General features: G+C 28.6%; 1 protein-coding gene across 1 annotated transcript in view; it reads left to right on the top strand.

Annotated features, from left to right (window-relative positions):
- The window catches only part of Dop1R1 (Dopamine 1-like receptor 1), a 234,156-nt gene that overhangs the window by 206,297 nt on the left and 3,013 nt on the right, over positions 1-24,846 (top strand). Inside the window, exons 2-3 of the mRNA XM_089228932.1 lie at positions 14,407-14,512; positions 17,721-18,030. Coding sequence (XP_089085058.1) covers positions 14,407-14,512; positions 17,721-18,030 — 416 coding nt within the window. The remainder of the gene's footprint in view (positions 1-14,406; positions 14,513-17,720; positions 18,031-24,846) is intronic.

Genomic DNA, 24,846 nt, shown 5'->3' on the forward strand with positions numbered 1-24,846 from the left:
AATAAATAGTATTTAACATAGCAGGTATTATTACAGGTACCTAGTGTAAAAATAAAGTTTCGCTTTGAAAATTCTGAAGAGATGATTAGTAGCCGTGATCAAAATACGATTTGACAAAATAATTCAAGTTTTAATAACATTACCTAATCATAGCTCGACTTAAAAGAACCTATTAAAATAAAAAAAATCATATACCATTAGGTTCTTAAATTACACCATTAATAGTATAAATCTTAATTACAAACGCTTAAAAATACCGTTGAATTAGCTATTTTTGTTCCTTTGCTCTTCTTTTCATTTTTGGTTATTTTTATACGTAAATATAACAATTTTCTTAGTTAAATATTATTATCTTATACAGTCAACTCGAATTACACTTAATGTTTTAATTCCAAAAACTACATGCACTCAGCAAAAAAAATCGATTCCGTTTTAAATCAATTTTAGCCGATGTTACTTTCTATTAATTAACATATTAAAAAGATTAAAAGTAAATTTATTTTATACTTTTCAGTTTTTTTTACTACCTACCACGAAAGCTGTCATCATTTTTTTTTTCTAGTGCAATAAAATGTTTTAGTGAATTATTATGACTTTAAAAATAAAACCAAAACTTAATAAATAATTATCGGTAAACTTTCGAAGTCCATAAATGCACTACACCGTACGTGTTATGGAACATACGCAGTGAGAAAGTTGCTCATGTCTTTTTTTCTTGTTTAATGGATTAAATTTGAAACTTTTCTCAGCAAAGGGCCGTAGGCCACATTTCTCTTTTGGGACATCGATCCGATAACAAGTATTGTTATATACGCGTATATACCGTTTTATTGTAGTACAATATACCTACGGCTAACATCCACACAATTTCTTATAACTATTGTCGGACGGAGAGTCAAAAACTAAGTGGAAATGTAAAAGTCTAACTTTCTTAATTTACTTTAACAAGCCAAGTTCTTGGATGGAGTAATTGCCATAATTTTTTTACCTTGATTTTTCGTCCATGGATAAATGTATTGCTAATTATTATAGAAGCAGTATTATTTCAAATCAACTTTTTCTCCCATTCTGCAACTATATTTTAGAATCTGTATCTACATTATTTTTTTTTTAATTTAAATACGTTATGAAATATATCTATATAATTAGGACATGTACCGTGGCTACCCTTGAGAATATTATATTAATCAGTGGCAGATATGGAAAAAAATGGAATTGACTATTTCAATGCGCCAACAAAATTCTTCATTCAAGTAACGATAGCCGTTATTGATAGTTTATAATTACCAATCCAAATAAATGGGAAACTTTTTGTTACTTTATGTGATTTTCAATTCATTATAAGAACCAACTTCATTTACAATTTTAAGGGTGGTAATTTGTTTTTTCATTCATTTCAGTTAACTAATTGACCGAGGTAAATTATGTTCATATTTCATTTTTCTTCCATAAAAGGTCTAATATCAGCAGGTAAATGGATAATCGTTTCGCAGATGTGAATTGTATTAGCTTCCAATGAAGGTGATGAGTGCAAAAAATAGTTGTCATCATCGTTGAGTAATGAGATACTGCAAAAGAGCCCCTAATAAGTTTATATTATCATATGATATTTATTTTTAAATATTCACACTATCGTTTATTATAATAACTATAAAAATAATTGCTCAAAGGACGTATTTAATTATATTATTCTATTGATGTTCTATAATATGTTACAAACCATTAAGGGTAACAAAAAAAATAAATATATTTTAGGAACCACTCTAGTTCGAATCGTTATTCAAATGAATCTGATTTGATAACTGTTAAATAAACAGGTGGTATTGGTTTTGTTCATATTAAATGTAATTTATCCGGTTAAAGGGGAATTAAACACGACGGCCTCGTCTTCAATATGATAGGACCAGTTATGAAATAAACCCCTGGCTTTTGTTTCTCAATTTGCTATTTCCATTTCGATTTATAGTTAATGCTTATTAAAACCCTTATGCCCACATCCCCTCAATTTATTACGTTCATCCATATTCATAATAATTACACCCAACATGTTCGACAGCCAATTTTCGAAACGTTAATTCCTTACGGGTCACAAACCTTGCTGGTTTCCTCGTACAAAAAAACACTATATAGATTCAAAATTATAAAATGATTTTTAATTATTCCCGAATATTGCATGATTTTAATGGTTAAATACGTTTACTTGTTGCTTCAATTAATTGATGTTAATTATTATTATTTTTTTTTACTATTATACATATGAAATGAAGTTTTATAATAAATCAGTAATTAATTACTCACGTCCGTCAACACTAATAAGACAGTAGAGGATATTAATTTGTAAATCAACTTCATAAATGCTAACATGTTGTAATACAATTTCAAAATTAACCACTTCTTCAACGGAGTTTTAATATGTTTATTTCAAAAATATTTGTCGGCATACCAACAAACATCGCGTAACCAATAAATCGCAAAGCAATAAAATCACCTGTAAAATATCATTAATTTAAAATATAGCAGCAATATAATTCTAAATTACAATAGAATATTTGGATATAACTTGAATTAATCTAAAATTTAGCTAGCATTGCTGATTTACTATACAATGTATAATAATTAATATCTATAGTAGATACGAAAATATTATATAATTACTAGTTCATATGCATATAATCAATAAACAATCAAATACATAATCTGTTCTGTAGTTGACGGTAGTATTATTTTTTGAATTAAAAACGATTAATGTAATTATATAAGTGACTATAATAGTGTTAAATAATAATGATACCTGAATTAAAGTTATTTACATTATATTATGCTATATTTTGCTTCAACATAACTCTTTTATAATGCCTGCTATTAATTATTTTAATATTATTTATTGTTTAATAACTGTTAAAATATGAATTTTACTTGAATTCGGGTTATATTTATTGTAGAATTTTGTCTAATAGTGATTTGTGAACAATGTACAATTGATTAAGACTAAACGGCATTGCTAATGTAAGTCAATTATCAACTAACTGTGTTCCGAACCTTAGTTAACATAAATAATATACAATAAAAAAAAGTTAAATTTATAGTTATGAACTTATGACCTTTTTTATTTTTTGTGGTTATGAGCTAATGACCTAGATAATATCAAAGTATTTCTCTCGCAGACTAAAAAAAAATCTTCTCCAAACAATGAAAAAAATATAAATCTTACCTACTTAATTTCTATGAATAAATAGGTCAAACTTAGCTACTACAGGGTTTTTAGTGCAAACCTGTATTTTATTTTAAGATTAATTTTACCCCTTAAAATATAAGATGTAAATGTTAGATAATGTTAATCCACGTCATGTCATCACATAAAATATTACATTTAATCCTAATCCTACTTATCCATACTAACTTTAAGTAAACAATATTATATTACGCGAATATTTGTTTGTAGATTTTTAACAATTTACGATCTCGGTCATCTAGGTTGTTCACTTTTACTGTAAAAATCGATTCTATTTCACGATCAAATGTCCTGAAAAAAAAAGTTCCACTGAACCACTGTAGCTAACGCTTTTATGGGCATTAATAATTTTAAATGCTAATGCAGTCCCATTACTTAAAATGCAACGTTCGGTCATACGTTACTAACGTGCAATTTAATTTTAAAATCCAGCATTCATAAAGGGTTTCTTTTAATGAAAAACTAAAATACATTATTATAGTCGCTCAAAATTGAAAGGAGGTGGCGTATAATGTAATATTTATTTTATTATAATTTATGTATTCTTGTTAGATAAAATTTACCTGCCTCTGAGTTATCAGTCGGTTCCTATACCTACCTATATAGTTGATTCGGAGATCAGTGGCGTAGTACCACCCTGATATTACACACGGGTATTTATATTTTATATATTGTGACTTTTTTAAGTATAACATTACGTACTAGTTTATAAGCAAAGTATTATTCCCTATTCACGCTTTACGATTTTATCGATTAAGGACATTCAACTATTTGTCTGAAAATTGTTATCTCAATCATGTGGTAAGCTTTTATTCAAATACTTGCTGCAATATTATAAGTATTCCTTTATTGGGCATACTTTATATTTACAAAGAAAACATTGATGGATGTGCTTGAAATATTTTATTCGAGCATTTTTTTGAATTCCTTGTCAAGTTTAAAAAAAGGGCTACATATATATATATATAAGTATTATACAGGTACATTTAATGGATACATGCGTTTGACTAGGAGCTAATATTTTGTACATTTTATGCATTTTTAGTCGATAAAACTTCGGCAGTTCAACAGTCGATTACTTTTTTTTTAACAGCACCTATACAACGTCCGTCAACTATAATATATATTATGTAAAACCCTTTTATTGACATTTAATTTAAAAATGCTAGCGGCTGTCTAGAATGTGTTGGTGCATTAAATACCTACTACAAATACTACCATCATAAGGCGTTAGGTAAAAATTGTATTTTAAAAAACAAAAGTGCTTATAATTATTATTTGGTAACTCATAATTTATTTGTTTATTTTATTCGACGAAAATAAAAAGAACGAATTCTTTGATGGTTTATATGACGTTGTTAGGGTTGTTGGTTTTTTTCTTATCCAAGATTATAACCTTTTCGAATGTTTTTTCTTTATTATTTTTATTTTTCTGAATAAACACAATCTTGTCCGTTTTTTAAGACCATTGTCTACGCGGAAGATAAAAAAATAAAAATAATACAAACGGGAAAGCCTTTAAAATCCTTTTGGTTTTGGCGAAATACGAATTTTACAACCGTTCCAAATCTCAGAGGCGCGCGCCGTGGTAACATAAGTAATTCGCCTAGGATTAAACGTTTTGCCTGTGTTTGACGCGCACGGCCAACAGTCATATGTACAAGTAAACATAATAAATAATAATATATCCGCGTTTGCGTTGTATACAATATTTAAATAATAATATAAATACACATACAGGAGTTTTCCCCGATGTCTTATAAATGGGCGACACCAAATTTACGTGGGAAATACCGCAGGACATACCGCATACCGTGTATAAGCGAGTATGTGTGTGTATGTGTGTGTAAGCGAGACCGCTGTCGCCATCACGCACTGTTTGATAATAATAATATCATCCTTCTAACCACTCTGCGAAAACGTTTGCAATGAAAATACTTTTAAATGCCGTCGGCGTTGCCACGAAATGGTTTATATTCCCTTCACGGCCACCCGCCGCCACATCAATGCGACGTCTTAATTTAAACCGCATTTCCATAGTAATTGTTATGAAAACAAACCACCGTCACCACTTTTTCCACCATACATACAGGCACCAACAGAGCGATGAAGAACACCTCAGCACTACGACTATATTATTATAATAATATAATAATGGATATATATATACTACTAAATATATTACTGCTGCAAAGGCAGTAACACGACTGCTTGTACATTATAGGTAATTTATAAGCTTAAATTTTCATCGCGATCTAAATAGTAAGTAATTATACAATTGTTGATAATTTATGATAATTTATCAATATTCAATATGATCTATTTTACCTAAATAATATTTTATTCGTAAATATTGTCTGTCCCCATGGCACAGATGTTACTCTATATTATATATTATAATGGTTACTGTAATATATAATAAACCCACTATTTATTTGACGTAAGATTCTCATCATTGAAACAAAAACTATTAACGTCTTTAAAAAAAATTCTTTGTATATAATTTTAAGTCTTTGAAAAACACAATTTTTTATGTTGAATATTATCGTACCTATAATTTTTTATAATTTTTGATTATACCTATTAGAGTAATTATTTTCTTCCGAAATTTAATTTAATTTACATAATAATATGCTAAACGTATAAGAGTTTAATATAGAAGGCGGCAATCTAATATGTTTTAAATATATTTATAATTTATTCATATTTTCAGTCCGTAATATTTTAATATCATATAGTTTACTAACATTCTTAACTATGTTAAAACTATTTGTGTCGTTATATCGTTTGATTTAACTATATTATAATTATATTATATTATATATACTTTGAAGTTAGTACGTAAATTTAACAACCACCACGTCTTGATTCGACTGTATATCAATTACGACCGATTAACATAATGTTATTAGTCCCTCATACTTTGTGAAGTCCATTACATTATACATCATTAAACACATTTGCGGTGCGTTTAGCGTCGGAGAGATTTAAACAGTTGTGAGCGGTATTCGGCCGTCAAGATTAAACCGTCATGTTAATCAGTTTGAAAGTTATCAGATGATAACGGATGAAAATTCGATATTGTTACATAATATAATTCATCATGCGATGTAGGTACTAGGTCAACCGAATAGCAAAAGATGACCGTGCCAAGGTGATTCGTATATAATTTTTATTTGGCATACTTACATTGATAGAATATTTTTCCTAATTATTACAATACTGCTGGTTATATGAACTCGCAGTGACGTGCTCAGCTTTTTTAACATATAGATATTATGTTTTTGGGCTGGGAAAACTTTTTTCCAACAGATTTTCGTAAAATTAATTTAGACTAAGTTTGTTTACTATCATAAAAACAAAAATTAAAAAAAAAAATGAATTATAATTCCAACAAAAATATGTGGCACACTACTAGACATTTTTCCGCCACAGCACTTTAACCAAACATTTATCTGTATAGAACAATATCTAGTAGCATGCTATATTATTAAAGGAAGGAAGGGACATGCATTTTTTGACTTATTTTTAGACCACCTTATATAGCGGTAAATATTTTCATTGATTTATTACATTACATATTTTATGTGACAAAAAAAAATCCAAATAGGGTATAGATATGAACCCTCGCCGCCTTATCCCTCTCCATGTGCACCCCTATGATAATTACGTAAAACGTGGTTTAAGAAGGTGCAAAAAGTGTGCGGTGTATATCATATAATACTATACAATACACCTGCCTACATAATATTATAATGTTAATCGTGAAACACAAACACAAACAAACAAATGCATATATGTGTAAGATGCACCTATATATATATATATATATATGTCGTACATTATAGGCGGTGTATAAGCGAGTGTGTTGCTGATTAAGCTTGTGCCGTGTAATAAATCTATCCGACGTAAAAGAAACACGTCAGTTTGATATGTCAGACTGTATTTTTCCACGAAAGCGTTGGTATAGAAGGAAAAAATCATAATAAATGACCATTGTGCCGTATGTATTGATCTCATATATTCGTATCTGTTATACGCGAAATTGGTTATTCGAAAATGTTTACAGTTCACTAGCAAACATGAAATAAAAAATAAGTAAGCAAAAAATAATAGCAATGAAATAACGGTTTTACACCACATATATGCATCCATATAATATTATTATTATTACTATTTTTTTATTTATTTAAAATATAATTTAATAGGTATACTATAACTATAGAATGAGAAAGACAACTTTTAATTGGTGGCTTGGTGTGGCGCGATCCTACGCTCAATCTGCGGAAACGCACTGAACGTACGTACCGGTCGCAGTTGCTAGCTCCCGGATGGGTGACCACCCGGGATTTTTAGCAACATATCCTTGCCACACATACAAAAAAACACGTGTTACAACCCTAACCACTTAAAAAAAAAACCTACAAACAAATATACAAAAATTACCCCTACCGACCACCCCACACCCAATGGCCTATATTGCCGCGGGTTCCCCTTAATAATAATAAAAAAAAAAATGCACTTAAAAAGTCTGATTACTTAGGAAAGTGACTGAAGTCATTTTTTGTTTATAATATTTAAGTTATGATGAAGTAGAATATGAATTTTTAGAGTGACACATAGCTATGATAAAACAAAACCAAAAAAATAATTCAGAAAAAGAAAAAGAAAAAGAATATATAGTTGAATAAAATTTGAGTTAATTTTTTTTTTTTTTAATATTTAGAATAATATGTTTGCTTAGGCGCCAACGCTATACAGGATTCGATATAAATTATAGAGAACTTATTTATAATTATTATTATTAATGACTATAATTTTGAATATTTTACTACACGCATTATTTATATAAATTTATAATAACTTAAGTATTTTAATAATATATATTATTATTATTAAATTATAAAAGCTATAATTAAGCCGTAAGTTAGTTATAGTTTTTTACTGCTTAAATTTTCTGTTCAAAAAAATACAACGTGCTGCATCTTTGATAGGTCAATTAAATTATATGGTAATATTTCACGTAAATTTCTTCTTAACCGTTTAAGTTATTCGAGTCAGTCGTTATAGTTCCTAATTCTTTTGTGAATTTTAAGTGTTCTTAATCGTTTTGCCAAATTTTTGAACATCCTCAATTGTTCGGTATCCCCTAAAATTACTCACCCCACACCTCATTGTAAAGTCAAGTGGAAAACTTCAGTACAATTACATTTATTTAATTTTAGTTTTTCGCAAACATAATAATATTTTTGAGGGAAATACCCACCAATCAAACTAAAACAGTCGACGACAAAACGTATGATTTCTGCCGTGATCGTCATCATCATTACTTGTGATACCACTGCAATTAATGCCTATAATAAAAGGAGAGTCCGACAAATTCACTTCTAGCTGCGAATATAATATATATATATGAGCTGAGCTACTGAACTTAGTCGATCACATTGCGTGCCGTATCTCACTTTTTTTTCGATGAATCTGGAAAAACGGTTTTAATTAAAATCGTGATCTGCTTCCCAAAAAACTATTTATGATGCGAAATATACATTACCTAACGATATCCCGTTGCGCGTTGATAGCGGTTGCACTAACGGCGGCGACTTTTCGAACGGAATACGCATAAATAATAATATAATATAATGATACATAACAATATACTATTAACGTCGACTACAATTTTATAATATGATTTTTTTTTTTTTAAGTTTTTGTTTGAATAACACTAGTTTAATCAATTCAATTACCTAATGTATAACATGCGTTTGCTTCCAACAACCGTGGTCCATGCGTCCATTAAATATTTTAAGATACCGGATCCCATGGTTAAACTGTTTGCATAAATATATAACGGCCTTTTCATTATGCGTTCGTTGCTCATTATGTATATAAGAAGAAAATCCATAATTTATAAACTAATCCTAATAACTGTTTTGTACTAAATGATTTTATCGTGTTAAAACATTAATTAATAGTTTGCGATAAAACCATAATTAATTTATCAAGCATAATATATACACCCCGATAGTAGTAATCACATTTGTAGTATACCTACATAATATATTCACGTATATTTAACTACCTATACATTTATATGAATGTTATAAACCAACTACAGAGTGCAACCGCTGTATCACAGTCATTTACGAAAATTTATGTACGCTGTATAGGTATTTAAAATATATAAAAGCAGATATTTAAAAACATTTTGTGCATATATTTAAGTTATATATGTAAATAAAATGACAGTAGCAACACTTTTTTCAGCACATTGTACCAGTAATTTTTACGTTTTAAATGTTTCCAAAAATTATTTTTGTGAGTTATAGATATTATTCATGTTCGCATTAATAAACATCATTACAAACCAACGAGGGCAGTCCACAGTTCCACACTATTATATATATACATGATATTATCATAGTGATTGACAATATAAAATGGCAAACACAATATTTGCGTATAGTACATAAACAATTATCTTTTTCTTTTTCATTATGTGTTGTGGTGATGGAAAAAATCTACAAACAAAAATATTTGAACATATTAACATATTTTATGATTTACACTATGCATGAACTTGACTTTTTTTGCTATACTGTAATACCATCCAACTCATCTTTTTTTACAATTTCAAGTAGATAATTTTTTTATAAACATTTTGGTGGTTGATTTATTAATTTACTTCAAATTTTTTATGACAATTGGCCTTATTGGTGGCCTTTGCATTAATTTTAGTCTACAAGCTTGAAAAAATAAGTAGGCTACGACTTATTTAAATTTTATACGTCATGTTGTAATTAAATACAATCAATTCACAAAACTTAAAACCTATATCTAAAACATTTTGTAAAAAAAAAATATTACTCCATTTAACTAGTAACCACTATAATTCTTATAAAAGTATTACCTACTAGAATTTATGAACATTTTTATTAACTAAGGTTTGGATTAAAAATGTATATTACCTACCATGTATTACGTAGGGCCTGTTTTTATTTTACGTAATTTCAATATTGACTTGATATAGATGTTAAAAAGGATCGGAGATCCGTTGATATCACCATCTACTGTGTGGCTCCTGAAAGTATAAAACGTAGAAATGTAGGTAGTAACTTGTATTACTTAAAATAATTTTTATTATATTTGCAAACGTAAAACTATCATTGGTAATATCTTATGTAGTAGATTTTTCTTTTTAATACCTTTTGTGGTAAACCTTCGCAACTCTTAAGTCCACAAACACGCTTATGCTCTTAATATTTTTATATCTTTCAAAACTATTTCAATATGTTGTTGAATATAGTATTGAGAGTACGTGGCTAATGCAGAACTTTCTCAGTCTTAACCTTGTCTATACCTTGTAAGAATTACCTGATATTTTGTCAACATTAAATGCCCCTACCATTTATACAATGATAGAAACCGTTCTCTTCTCCATAGTCCATCATACGGTCATTATCATCATCATCATCATTTACTATGATCTATTATTAATAATAATCCTTCACATCTGTCTTAACTTAAGATTTAATTCGATTTTGCCATTTGTAAATTGTTAATTATAGTTCAGTTGTATAAAAATATTATAATCGCACTTTATCAGCTATTTTATTATCTATAAATCTAGCTTATGTCATATTTAACTATTATGAGTTATAACTTATAATCTAATGATGTTATTTCCTTATAAAACTTCTAGTTGACGTTAATAATTTAAATAATATTAAGTATGTATATTTGTAAGTATGTATACAATTGTGTAAGTAATTATTAATTTATTAATTGTATGTACTAATAAAAAAACAAAAAAAAATGCATATCAAATAACAAAAAACTTGAAACCTACTTGAAAACTCATCCATAATTCATTAAAATCCATTCATAATAAAGTATCATAATATCTCATTGTACTTTATTATAACTGTCAAAGACTAAGCAGTTCATCCTACACGATGACAAAACTGATTGTATTCGTTGGCGACATTATACTACAATGTAATAAGCGCCAAAATTGTTGATGTGCAACGGCGTGTGCTAAGATTCTGATTTCACTGTTAAACAAGTACTCTGTAAATTCACGAATGAACGCTTATATTATGAGAACACACTAAGTTTAGTTCCTTAACATTATTATGCATTGTCGAAATATTACATACCGCATTAAGTGCTATACTCGTGAGAACTTCTAGAACTATTAAAAAACTTCTCGATAACTTTGTGAAAACGATAAGTGAACTATAATTATAATTATATAGATGACATTCTACTGTTTGTAGATATGCTAACCGATCATAAACACAATTTTTTTTTCTGCCATGGGTCAAAAAAGGTGCATTTATTATATTAAATATGAAGAATCTGTAGTATTAAGATTAGAGAAAGGTTATCTGGAAAATGGAGGAAGAGGTGGTGATATTACAATAATTACTAATACAACCATCAAAACGGAGTTGTAGAGGGTATGCGTCGATGTTTCACATTAACAACTTGACTTTTCTAACTTATTCGAATTGATATAAATGAACTTAAGCCAAGGACCGACTTCTAATAGGAAGGGGCGATTCACCCGTTATTTACTTTAAATACTTTAATGTGTATAACCAATAACCATAGTTCGGAACAATTCGTTAAGTATATAAGATACCTGCTGTGTAATTGATACTTTATATACCACATGCGTACAACGATAAAAACACCTGGATCTTGAGCTATTTCTAATAATTTAGTCTTATTTTAAGTATAATACCTACTTAAGTATATAACGACATGAACCATAAACTAATACGACAGCTTTGAGGGTTGTACGCGGTCGGATAACAAGTGATTTAATTGCACTCTGATCATCATTTTGATAGGTATATTTTATATTACTATATTGAACATATATATTGTTCTTAAACAAGTACATATACATAATATAATATGTGGAGGATATACAACATATTATTATGGTATAGTTTAAAAAGTCAAACTAAAAGTTCCAAACAATATAGTATATAGGTACCTACCTACATTGTGATTTATATCGTTTCTCCTATAGTAACAATATTATAAAGTCTAGAAAAATTCGGCTCAAATTAATTATAATAATAAACCGCTTGATATAAACTGATTACATACTTTAATGGCATCGGAAATGACTGAGGCTACTGCGGAATAAAATTCAGCTAATAATTGTGAATTTTAAAATTATTGAAGCGCAGGCTTAATTGCATTACTTATAGTTGACGAAATCTAATTTCTATTATTATACCCTATAAAACCCTATAATTCGATTTGGACATTTTATAAGCGGAAACAAAAACACGGTCGATCGTGTGACTGAAAAATACACATAAAAATAAAAAGCGCAGTACGAGTTATCGTGTTTATTTAAAAAGGTATATGTCGTGTGTAATGTGTACCAATTGGTTCAGAACAAAATGTCACGTCGTACCACCAGTATATAGTAGGTATATACGCGAACATGTCATGCCGCACAGCGACCGATTGGTGAATTATTTTTTTGTACCGAAAACTCTCCAATTTTTTTTTTTGCTGGCCATCTGCAGATTAGTCTATACCCAGTAAATACACGATATGTGCATATAGTTTATATATATATGTGTCTGTGTATAATATATTGTCATGAAAGTTTTTTTTACCCAAAAACGTTGAGTCGTTCCCCATGTGTAAATATAATCACTTTTCTCTCTCTCTCACACACACACACACCCACTCACTATATTTATGAACATTATATTATACCCATACCCTTCATTGATAGAAAAACACCGCAAGTAATAAAGATTTACAGTGCGATACACACGCCACTTGTTTCGATCGGTAATTGTAGTTCGTGATAAAGGTGTAGGTGTTATAGATATTATGTTTAGAAAATAATGAGGCGTGAGCTACGCGTTTAGTTAATACATTTTCCCCATCAAAAACGGAGACGGGAATGGTTCATCATCATTCCGCATCCGCAGGCTCGTTTTAGTGTTATTTACCTAGACATGTGAAAATAATAATAATAAAAATAAAAATATCTCTCACAAAATAAACGCAAGTGATGCATTATATATATTATATCGTGTTTATATCCGTGGTGCTAAAATTCATAACGGACGACGGGGAAATAATAAACGCGTGTTTAGACCTAAAAAAAAAAATACTTTTTTTATTATATATACCAAAATGGTATATATAATATGGCATAATAATAATATATATGGTATACAAGTAGGTATGTATAATATTTTTTTAAAGCTCAAAACCACCGTAACACCTCCGTCACAAGCGAGGCAACATGTCACGCGTACATACCACCCTCATCGTTATATCATAATATTTAACAAGTTTAGTCCCATCGGTCTCGTTCAACTGCGGTAAACGAAAAAAAAAACTTTTTGCCCGAACAAATTCCAACTGGGCTGAAAGTGTGTGATTTAGAACATTACATTACAATGTAAACATTTAATAGCGACTAACATTATTACTATACACTGACGCAGAAGGTAAACGAATACTGCATATAAGATCATACGGGGTTAAATAGGGGTACATTTCAATCGAAAATCAACGAGTAATTCTAAGTTAGAAAACCTTATGTGCTAAAGATACTTCTAGTTCTTAATGATGGATTTATATAAATGACATAATACTATATTTAGTCTATATAGTATATAATAATATTATCAACTCAAACAATGTTGAAAATTAATTAATTGATATTACTTCTTTATATACTTCTTTTTCGTCTTTCGGCTTCTACTATTCAACCAGAGATTTTTTCCACCATTTTAAGGGTATCTGCAGTGACGCTTGCATGCTTATATTTAAAAATACGTTGCTTATGTATTCTTCAAAATTCCAAAAATCAAAATCTTAAAATAAATTCATTATTAAAAGACTACAATAATTTGAGAATGTTTAGTGTTTAATTTTTTGCCCCTCCACCCTCTCCCCTTCTGTAATCAATAGTATATCCAATTTAACGAATTTTCTTCAGTACGGCTGTTATACGCACCACACGATCCTATGGCTTACCTACGAAAATAAGAAACTGCCTGTGCGTTTATTTCGATAAAATATATAACCATCATCGGCATTAGGTTCCCGACGGCGGTGAATGTACTTATTGTGCGTTAAAACGAATTGGCACTGATGATGTTTTATGTTTCCTTTGCTTTTAGGATACCAATTCAATATCAAATTCAACAAACAACGGGACACCGGAAAATGACGAGTACGAGGACAACGAAGAGGTTGCTCTGACAGCACTGCCGCTGTTCTGCATTGGTAAGTCTTCCGCAGAAACAAATCACGTCGCGTCGGCTTGAACGGTACAAGGCAACGCAAATCTATATACAGTACGCTCGTAGTAATTGTGTACACAAAATGCATTATGAAATATGTTAGTCACATATAGTTCAATTTTATCCGTAGATGAGCTTTCGATAAATATTTTTTTCGTACAAATCAACGTGATTAAAAATGACATTATTATTATTATTGCAGGTATACCTACTCGGAGAAATTCTCGCGGTGGTAGACAATTTAATTTTGATATGATTTAATATTATTGTTACATAGTATTATATTATATTATAAATCACAAAATATTTTAATTTTAAATAATGCATGGTTGTGAGTATTGGGATAGGCTATAAGCAGTAAGAGTAGAAAAAGTTTTTTTTTCAATTTATGTGTTATTTTATTTTCCTTTAGGTTAAACATTATCCGTGATATTTCATTAAATATCTAAATCTGGGCGTATATCATCTGGGTGACATATTTTGTTACACGTAGGTACATTGATATCATTAGAAATAAAAGTAATTATAATTATATTGATGAAACATCAAAATGTAATCAAAAAATGTGGGCAGACTTCAATTTCTTCCTAACAAACTACAACTTAATGATCAATTCAACAAAGCTCACCCTAATATATTTTTGTTTTCGCATGTATTAAATTTAAAAATTCAAACTGATACATGTATATTTATAAGAGGATTCGATAATAATAAAATAAGTAAAAATAAAAATTATGAAACAAATATATAGAAAAAATTTTTGAAGACTATTCAAATACAAAAATTAATAGATTATTAAGTATATAAAACTGGCATCAAAGCACTATTCTGAAAAATAAATCAATTAATATTATTGATATATTTTATAATTACATTTTTATTATTATCTACTTTATTTTATTTACACTATATTATTTTTGCTGTTTTGACGTTAACTAAATAAATTGTAGAACATATTATTTTACTATTTTAATAAATTTTATTTACGAGAATGCTTTGAAATGTTTATACCTATTTAAATTTAAAAAAATATGGTAAACTGGGTGATTTTATACCTACACCATTGATTAAAAAAAATACAGTCAGTGAAATCAGCATAAACAAATATCCGCCTAAATTGATAGCCGGCGGAATCAATAAATAAAAAAGCTCGCTGGAATCGATAGCCGGTGGAATTAATATAAATAAATATCGGACGGAATCGATAGCCAGTGGAATTGATATTAAAACGGTGGAATCGATAAAACCCTAAAGTCTACGGTGGTACAAAATATAAATAAATAACAACATTTATTATATACCTATATAAATAATATCTTAGATAATGCTTGGTGCTTAAAAACGACAAACCATTAAATCACTTAATATAACCATAACAAATTACTAAGATGCGATTTTGACATGTAAAGCGGATCTATTTTTTTTATTTTTTTTAAATTTCAATATTTTTATTACTTCAATAATAAAAATATACCAACATGGTGATATAGATAGGACTTTGGTTCTTAACGGTTTGTTATAATTTTTTTGTCGAACAAAACAATAAATAATAACAAAATATTTATAGCATAACTGATAGTACAACTAAATAAATATATTAAAATAGGTATAAAACTGAGTTCGTTAAAAAAATAAACCATTTATTATATTAAACTATCGGTGATGATGTAGTTTTTTTTGTTTGTACTTAAAACTGAATTTTTTTTCAAAATAACATTTTGATGGGTAGAACGATGAATATATTGATTTTACAATGTGTGTCCGTCATCACCTTTTGAAGCAGAAAAAACTTTGATTTTCAGCTTTGATGTTTCAATAAGCCAACTCTAGTAGTAAATTTGAAAAAATCGGGAATTATCAGAGGAAAAGGGGGAAAAAATCACTAGAACAATTCCAATAAATTCTATTAATTTGCTTAAATTTTTGAAATGCAGTTTCACCTAACTTAAATATCAAAAAACCCTATATTTTTAGTTCTCTTATTAATATTCTGATATTTCTTTTAAGGTTTAATTTAGCATGTATTGCAATCTGTACTTCATACATTTTTTTAAATCCACATTACAATTCAAACATCTTGAGTTAACCATCGGATGATATGTACTTTGAATAGTATCCATTAGGGGCTCTCCACATATTCTTGTCAGTTGTCAATGTTTTTGCGTGAGAATGCAGAGCTTTCAAATCTGATATCTAAATCAGTCACCTGACCTATATCTTTTATCATTTGACACTAAACGTAAGCTATGATTGCCTATTGTATGTGTATAATACACTTTTATTTCGATTTTTGAGTTGAAGTTAGAGATTATAAAGGAAGAAAAATGATTCTTAGATGAGACTGTCTGTTGGCCATTATGTCTTGTCTACAAAATTATAAGTTAAAACTCTTATAGAACATATATATAATATATATATATATGGGTGTGTGTGTGTGTGTATTTTTCTAAATTATTGTAATAAAAACTCATGAGAAACCTTGTTTTATAATTTCAAGTCTCCTTACTCACAAACAACAATAGTATTGTATATAAATCTAATGACAACCAAAATAAGTTGAACATTTTAAATATAAACAGCTTAAAAAAATTCAAAATAATTTGAAGATGTCATTAAATACATAATACCTATATCTACGGTTGTTATTTTTTTTTTAAATTATAACAAAAAAATCTAACCGATTCTATTGAAAACTAGTTTTGGGTAAAAATCTTTTTTTTCGTAATTTATTATATGCAAAAAAATTATTTTAAAAAATACTGAGAAATTTCTAATTCAACCCATTATTTGACAAAATAGATCCAATTTGCTACCAAAAACTCCTCAACGTTGATGATCGAGCTTTTAATATTTTTTTTACCATTTAAAGTGCCATCTAAAGTTCTAAACAATACAAAATGATTATGTTAATTTAAAAAATACACATCGTTGTAAAACCAATACATTCATTGCTCTGCTCAAAATCTGATATAAATATTCAATTTTTATTGTACTAACGTATCATGTAGATAAAAATACTAAAACTTATCGACTACACTTTTAGAACAAAATTAAAATGCTCGAATTGTACTGATTGATCCCGACAAACCATAGGACATAAGAAAAATTTAAATTCAATTTCAATAGGTAGTTAACATTTTAAAATGTTTGGTATAACAATCTCACTTTACACAGGCATTTATGTTTTCCAGGATCGTTTCTAATCGTCGTTATATTCTTGTCTATCGCCGGCAACGTGCTGGTGTGCATGGCCATCTACACCGACAGAGGCTTGCGAAGGATCGGCAACCTGTTCCTTGCCTCGCTGGCGATCGCTGACCTATTTGTTGGGGCGTTGGTCATGACTTTCGCGCTAGTAAACGACCTGCAGGGCTACTGGATGTTCGGCGCCAAGTTCTGTGACATATGGACTGCCATAGACGTAATGTGCTCCACCGCATCCATACTCAACCTATGCGCCATATCACTCGACAGATACATTCACATCAAAGATCCACTGAGGCAAGTGGTGACTTAAATACCAGGATTTGACCTTAAAAATAATATATATATTTTTTAATGTGATAAAGAATAATAACACATTTAAAGTTTCGACCTTCCCTGCAAAAATAAATAAGCATAGCTGATACCTAATATAATTATTTATTAATAATAGCATATATATATATATGCTATATACATACATATTTAATATATTCTTTCATTCAAATTATTACACCTTATTAATAATAATGTCAATTATTGATTATTTTAACACTATTGTGACTCTTAAACATGTATTTTTTTTAATAATACGTTTATTCACGTATTTTATTCTCCTCGCTCTTCCCTTGAAAATCACTTGTATGAATATCAAGTAATTTATTTAGACTACTATTGCAAACCGGTAACGGTGCTTCATCGATATCGTAAATCTACGTCGCACGTGCACATATAAATCTTATACAAATTGGTTCGACAAAATTGATTCCAAATAGGATACATCTCAGTACGAGACAGAGCTATCTAAATATCTTCAACTGTTTCCATTTTACTGTGAATATATATATACATATATTAGATTTCGGTTTTCCGAAATCCTTGTACAACTACTTGGGTATGACTAGAGTGTAAAGGGTTCACGCGCGATATTATTATTGTCTCGAACATGAAAACGACAATGACATTTGCTTATTGGATGAGCTAGTTACGACTGTTTTATTTGCCATGTCATTTCTATATTATATATTTTATTTGTTGCTACAAATATTATTATCGTATTTTAAAATCATATACAATAAGATGTACCATATATTGCCATATTGGATACAAGATGGATAGTTCTATTGAAAAAGCTATGTAGAAAAATTACAAACACATATATTCTATCTTTTATTTGCGTTGATTTAATGACTAATTCATAAAGCCAAGTAATAATAGACAAATTTCAACAAATAATTTTATGTTATTTTAAAATGAAAAATCATATTTTATAAGTTATATCATGGTTAACAAAATAAAAATCATGGCAACTACAGTTAGTTTGCATGCACGGGGTAATCGAGTGATTTATACAGTTAATATTTTCATTGCAAGAATTTCAAAGAATCCGTGAAAATATCATTTATAATATTGGGATGATAAAATTTTTACCGGTACATTTTTGAATTAACAATAATATAATATAATGACAAAATTATTTTTTTTTTAATATAAAAATTGAATACCGAGTGCTTTTATTTTTTAATAATTAAGTCGTTAACGCTATTATAGTAGGAAACACTTGATTATACAAGAATGAAACGTTGTAAATTAAACTACTGTTAATTTAAAACAATGCAACCTTGGTAATTATGATTTAGGTAATGAGTTGCTAAAAAATCTAGTTTTATTCTGCTAAAATATCAAAAATAATAACGTTATACGTATATAAAAATATATACGTATGATTTTTTTTTTTATAAATCTATGTAGGTTATAAAAATAATTAATAGATTCCGGGCGTGAAAAACTCTACGAGAAAAAATATATAAGCTACCACAAAAATATGCTGAAATATTTTAAAACTTTTTTTAACAACGTGCATATACACCGGTGTAAATTTAACGTACAGTGTAAAATAAACTTTAAGATGAACTTGCTAAGCTTAATTTAAGGAAAAATTATTTCAAAAGTAGTTTTTATACTTTATGAATGGCCTATGGGCTTGAGTATATAAAGTAATTTAACGTATAAACTTACAGTGTATTTTAAAACGAGTAAAATATTATGTATATAGTTAGGAAGGTATCCAACGTTTTAATCCGTTCACAATTAATTAAAATAAACCAAAAAAAAAAAAAAAAAATGTTACTCTAATCTAACTAATCTAAGACCCATTAGTCATAATAATATATTCATATCAATAATTTTCTACTCAGTGTTAGAATATCGTAGTTTTAAGCTTTTTAAACATTATATATATAGACTTACATTAAAATCTATTTCATTTATATTATCATTTCATAATATAATATTTTATTTTATGTACTTTAACAAAGTATAATATTTTTTTATCTGTAAAATTAAAAAATGTGATAATTATATTAATTTGACATCAATATTAATGAAGCCAATAGTGTTATTTAACAATATGCCTGGATCAATTTTTTAATATTATATGTTAAACTATAAACATCAATGTCACTAGTGAAATAGCAGAATGTTCGTACCATTTTACGAACTGATTTTAGAACAAAGGTATACATATAATCATATAAAAGTTATGTACGATCGTTAAATTTGATTGACAACTGGTAGCAGTGTGTAACATAATCGAAAGCCACAGGTTTACTCATGACTTGCTTAATCATATTGACGTGTTAAAATTCACTGCCGGTACCAAGTATCGGGACTACGCGGTTGGGCGAAGCATAGGGTGGATAACATTGATTTGAACCCAATTACGCGAGAAAGTTGATGAACGAACGTGACGGGCATAGCAACCCCCGGTGTTCGCGTTAGAGATAGTGAAATTAAATTGGAAAAATTGGTTGCCATTTTGACCTTAAATATATATATTTTTTTTTTACTTTATCCTTTGGAGCAATATACTACAATATACTACGTTTAATCTTTAGCGGAATTCGTTTAAAAACAGCAGTTGTCATGTACCATATAAATGCTTTCATCACGTGTTAAATTGACTATTATTCCTGTTGATAATGATAAAAATAAGTTTTTATTTATTTTAATAAAAATAATAATTATTATTTAATATTATGTGGATTTTACTCAGAAAAATATTTTCATTCAGGTCAAACATTTCAAACTTGTGGCATACCCTAAACTCTCTCCTAACCAGTTCTAAACCTTACATCCACCTTACGATTTTTCTTATTTGAATTTGATTTGACATACAAATTGTAAAGATCTATTTTTTTTTTCACTAATAATTTAAATAAGTACTAGACTTATTCACCTACCTATTCAATGAGTTTTATATTAAACGCTCGTTTAATAAAAATAAATAAAAGTTGTATAATATATTTTTCTATTCAATTTTTTTCAGTTCAGCCAATATTCTTATAGATTTACTTAGCTGGATTTAGGTATTAAGTTCAACGCATTATGGATTATTTATTATTATATTGCAATAATAATAATAATAATAATAATAATAGGTATACCTACCTATAATATTATAATCAATGATTGACTTTATTATTGCGATTCCAAAATGTAAATGTAAATATGTAATACATAATGTTGCAACGGAGATAATAGGTATCATATTATGTAAATCTGAAATCGAACACTATATTATTATTATTATTATTATTATTATAACTTTTGTAAACAAGATTATTATCATGGTTTTCCATAACATTAAAAATTCAAAGTGAAATATGTATGCTTTCATCAGACACGAGAACGATGTATTTTTCGACATATATGTATACACCCTGACATGACTCGTATAATAATTATTATTACATCACCCTTGCGTTATGTATACATAGTACATACATTATAATATATAATATATTATTCTGTTTATCACAGTTATTTATTCCGATTGACCTGAAAACGCAATCCCGACGGTTTGCCAACCGAATTCAAAAGCTCTCTCTAGTTCCGAGTGACCGCTATAATTTTGTTTGTCGTAGTTTAAAAACACGTATGTCCTACATATATATACCTACCCGTCGCTTGCCGCCCGTGCCAGTTTTTTCCGTTAAAACCCCAAACCACAAAACTACCTTACTTTTGCGGTCACCACCGTACATGCATGTGCATAACGCATAATATATAATAATAGGAACGTTTAAATAACGAACGTCGCTTCACCCTTAGCGCGTTCAAAAATTTAATATTTTATTATCACCACCGGAATTTTAATTCACCCTGCTGCATCCTCGGCAAATCGAATATCGATTTAGACATCGTCTTTGAAGTTTATACAATTTTGTACGAAATTCTCGTGACGTGAAAAGATCTCTGGAAAACCACACGGCGACAACTGCAGATGTGTATAATATAAATGTTACGGGCAAAGTATACAATTTGGGCATTTTATACATTGTCCGGACATTTTATACAATGGCCTTCGTATATTGGGCAATACAGTTGACGAATGAGATGATTTAATGAATAATAACATGTATTTGTATTATTAGAAAGTATAATAAGTTATTTTTAATTTTATTTTTACTTATTGTCGCACGTACTGCTACCATGACATTTTGATGTACCTACATCTAATATAACTTATAAATCAGTAAATATAGTTATAATATATTATGTTACGTACAGGCGTATAATGTATGGACAAGCGGACATCCCCATTGTAAAAATACGGGAAAAACAAACAAACTAGTGACATATAATAATTTGAGTTTATTTTAACTATGTTTTACGATTTATCATATTTCATTAAATCATCTCATCCGGTATCTATATTGCCCAATATACAAAGGGCATTGTATAAAATGCCCAATAATTGTACCTATACTTTGCCTGTAACATATATATATATTATGCACCTACTTAATATACAACTACTGCTTGCCTGTCTATAGTTAATTATTATTATTATTACTGTAGTTGGGTACGCATATCTGACCACCTCGGGACTAAACACCATCATGCCATTCGTACAAAACGCCATTTGCATTTTAAAGACGACCTCGAGATAAAACCTCACCGCCCTTATAATAATCTTCGAAATTTCAAACGTTCTTCAGCGACCCTACCGCGGAATAAGCTCATGAGACTTAAGATTTTTTTATATTCATCCGTTTTCAACCGTCTGCGTTTTTATGTTTCTTTGAAATTATCGTCGTGAAATTATTATAATAGGTTATACAACGTAAAATATATTATTCTTTTTATATATTTTAATACGAGCCCAACGATATCAGGATATCTCGTATTAACGCATGCTATCAGAACTCACTCAGTCATGATGAAAATAATATGTTATATAACATAAATATAATATACAACTTCGTATAATATTTTAAAATCACTAGTCAACCGTCATATTATGTGCACTCTCTTAAACGTCGAACATACTATATAGGTACCTCTATATTATGCTATTATTATTATGTTTTCCGACAATACGCTTTCCGTAAAAGCATAATAATATTATACATGCGCATAATATACGTGTATATATTATATTATAATATAATATTAAAATACCACAGCGTTCAACTCTCTGCACTTTATGGGGGTATAATATTATTATTACTATATGATTATGTCGTTATTAGACCTGCAGTGTATGTGCAGATGTATTATACGTGCACGTGTACATATAATATGTCCGAGGATATTTATAAAGGGTGCTATGCGGGGCTGTGGCAATGGTAAACTGGAACAGACTTCAAAGGACTGTGTATATTTTTTATGTATACGCTTCAATCGCATTTCACCGAAGCACAATCTGAATTACAGGATACACAAATGTACATCGCGTATAGCTTTTATACGTATAAGCTCTGCTGCTGTTATTATAATAATAAAAATATTTTATGAAAGTATATCATATAATAATAGCTTTTTTTATTCGTTTTATTTTTTCTTAAACGTTTTTATTCCACAGATAAACTGGCCCCGTGCGTATTTTAAACATTCGAAAACTTGTTCGTTATCGTGCACAGTACATTATTATAATTAATTAATAAATATACGACGAGAGCGTGCAGTCGTGCTTTAAATAAGTTAGACTCTTGTTACTTTGGAATAAATTACTGTGTGTCCTACAATAATTTTTTTTTTTTAATCTTTTTAGGAATTTTCTGTCATAAATATATTTCTTAAATTATCATCCTTATGATTGTCATAACTTTTGTCATACGTTTAACTGCTAAGATGTTTTTTTTTTCGTTATTTTTATTATATTCTGTATATTAACGCTATTAATTTCATTGTTTATTTTAGAAAAGTTTATGAAACCCTTTTTAATTTTTTGTGAGACCTGAGAGGCAATTATATACGAGGGAGTTAGACTACCCGTTGTGTTTTTTCTGATGCGATTTTATAATTAGAACTTTACAATAAGTATAATTGTTATTACAGTTTCCCCATGCAAGTACAATACAACTTTCAGAAAACCCTAGGGTTTTTTGTTCCATATACTTCTCGCAGCTTTAGTTTTCTTCTCGGAGATATGCAATATCGTCCATACCAGCTGCTGCGACTTTTATGATGTAACTCAAAGACTATAGGTTCATACCTACATTATTTTTTCTGCTCGAAATGGACTACAATAATTATTCTTCTTAAGTTCATTTACTTTGAATCAATAAATATGAATACAGTAAAAAAAAATGGAATCGCGTAATATTTTATACATTACACATTGTATAAATATTATTTTACTTCAGTGATATATTTGCCACGCCATCTGTATGTTCAAATTAGAACCATCACGGTGAACGGCGTTGTTATTCTATGATGACATAATTTTTTTACGAAATATTATACTCTAAATCAACGTGTCTTTTGAAAGTTAAACACTAACTTTTTATCATATGACGCTTTCATATTTTTACATTATTTCTGGTATTTCTATATAATATTACGTACAAGTTATAGATTCTCCGTATTCAAAGAACAAAACAAAATTACTTCGTCTGAAAATGGTTTTCTTAGTTTAAAAAAAAAAAAACATTTTTAATGATTTTCTTAGAACTGTTGGTGCTTTTTTTATTTGTTTTTAGTACTTATTTCTATTTTTTATTTTATTTTTTAGTGCTTTATAAAACTACAAAATCTTAGTTCGTAGTATACAATAGGGTTAAAGTTACGTTGGCTAAAAGATAATTCATTGAATTTTTTTACGACAAA

Source organism: Diuraphis noxia, unplaced genomic scaffold (genome assembly GCF_037042655.1).
Source record: "Diuraphis noxia isolate RWA-SAM2 unplaced genomic scaffold, SU_Dnox_SAM2 contig0005, whole genome shotgun sequence".
Lineage (NCBI taxonomy): Eukaryota > Metazoa > Arthropoda > Insecta > Hemiptera > Aphididae > Diuraphis > Diuraphis noxia.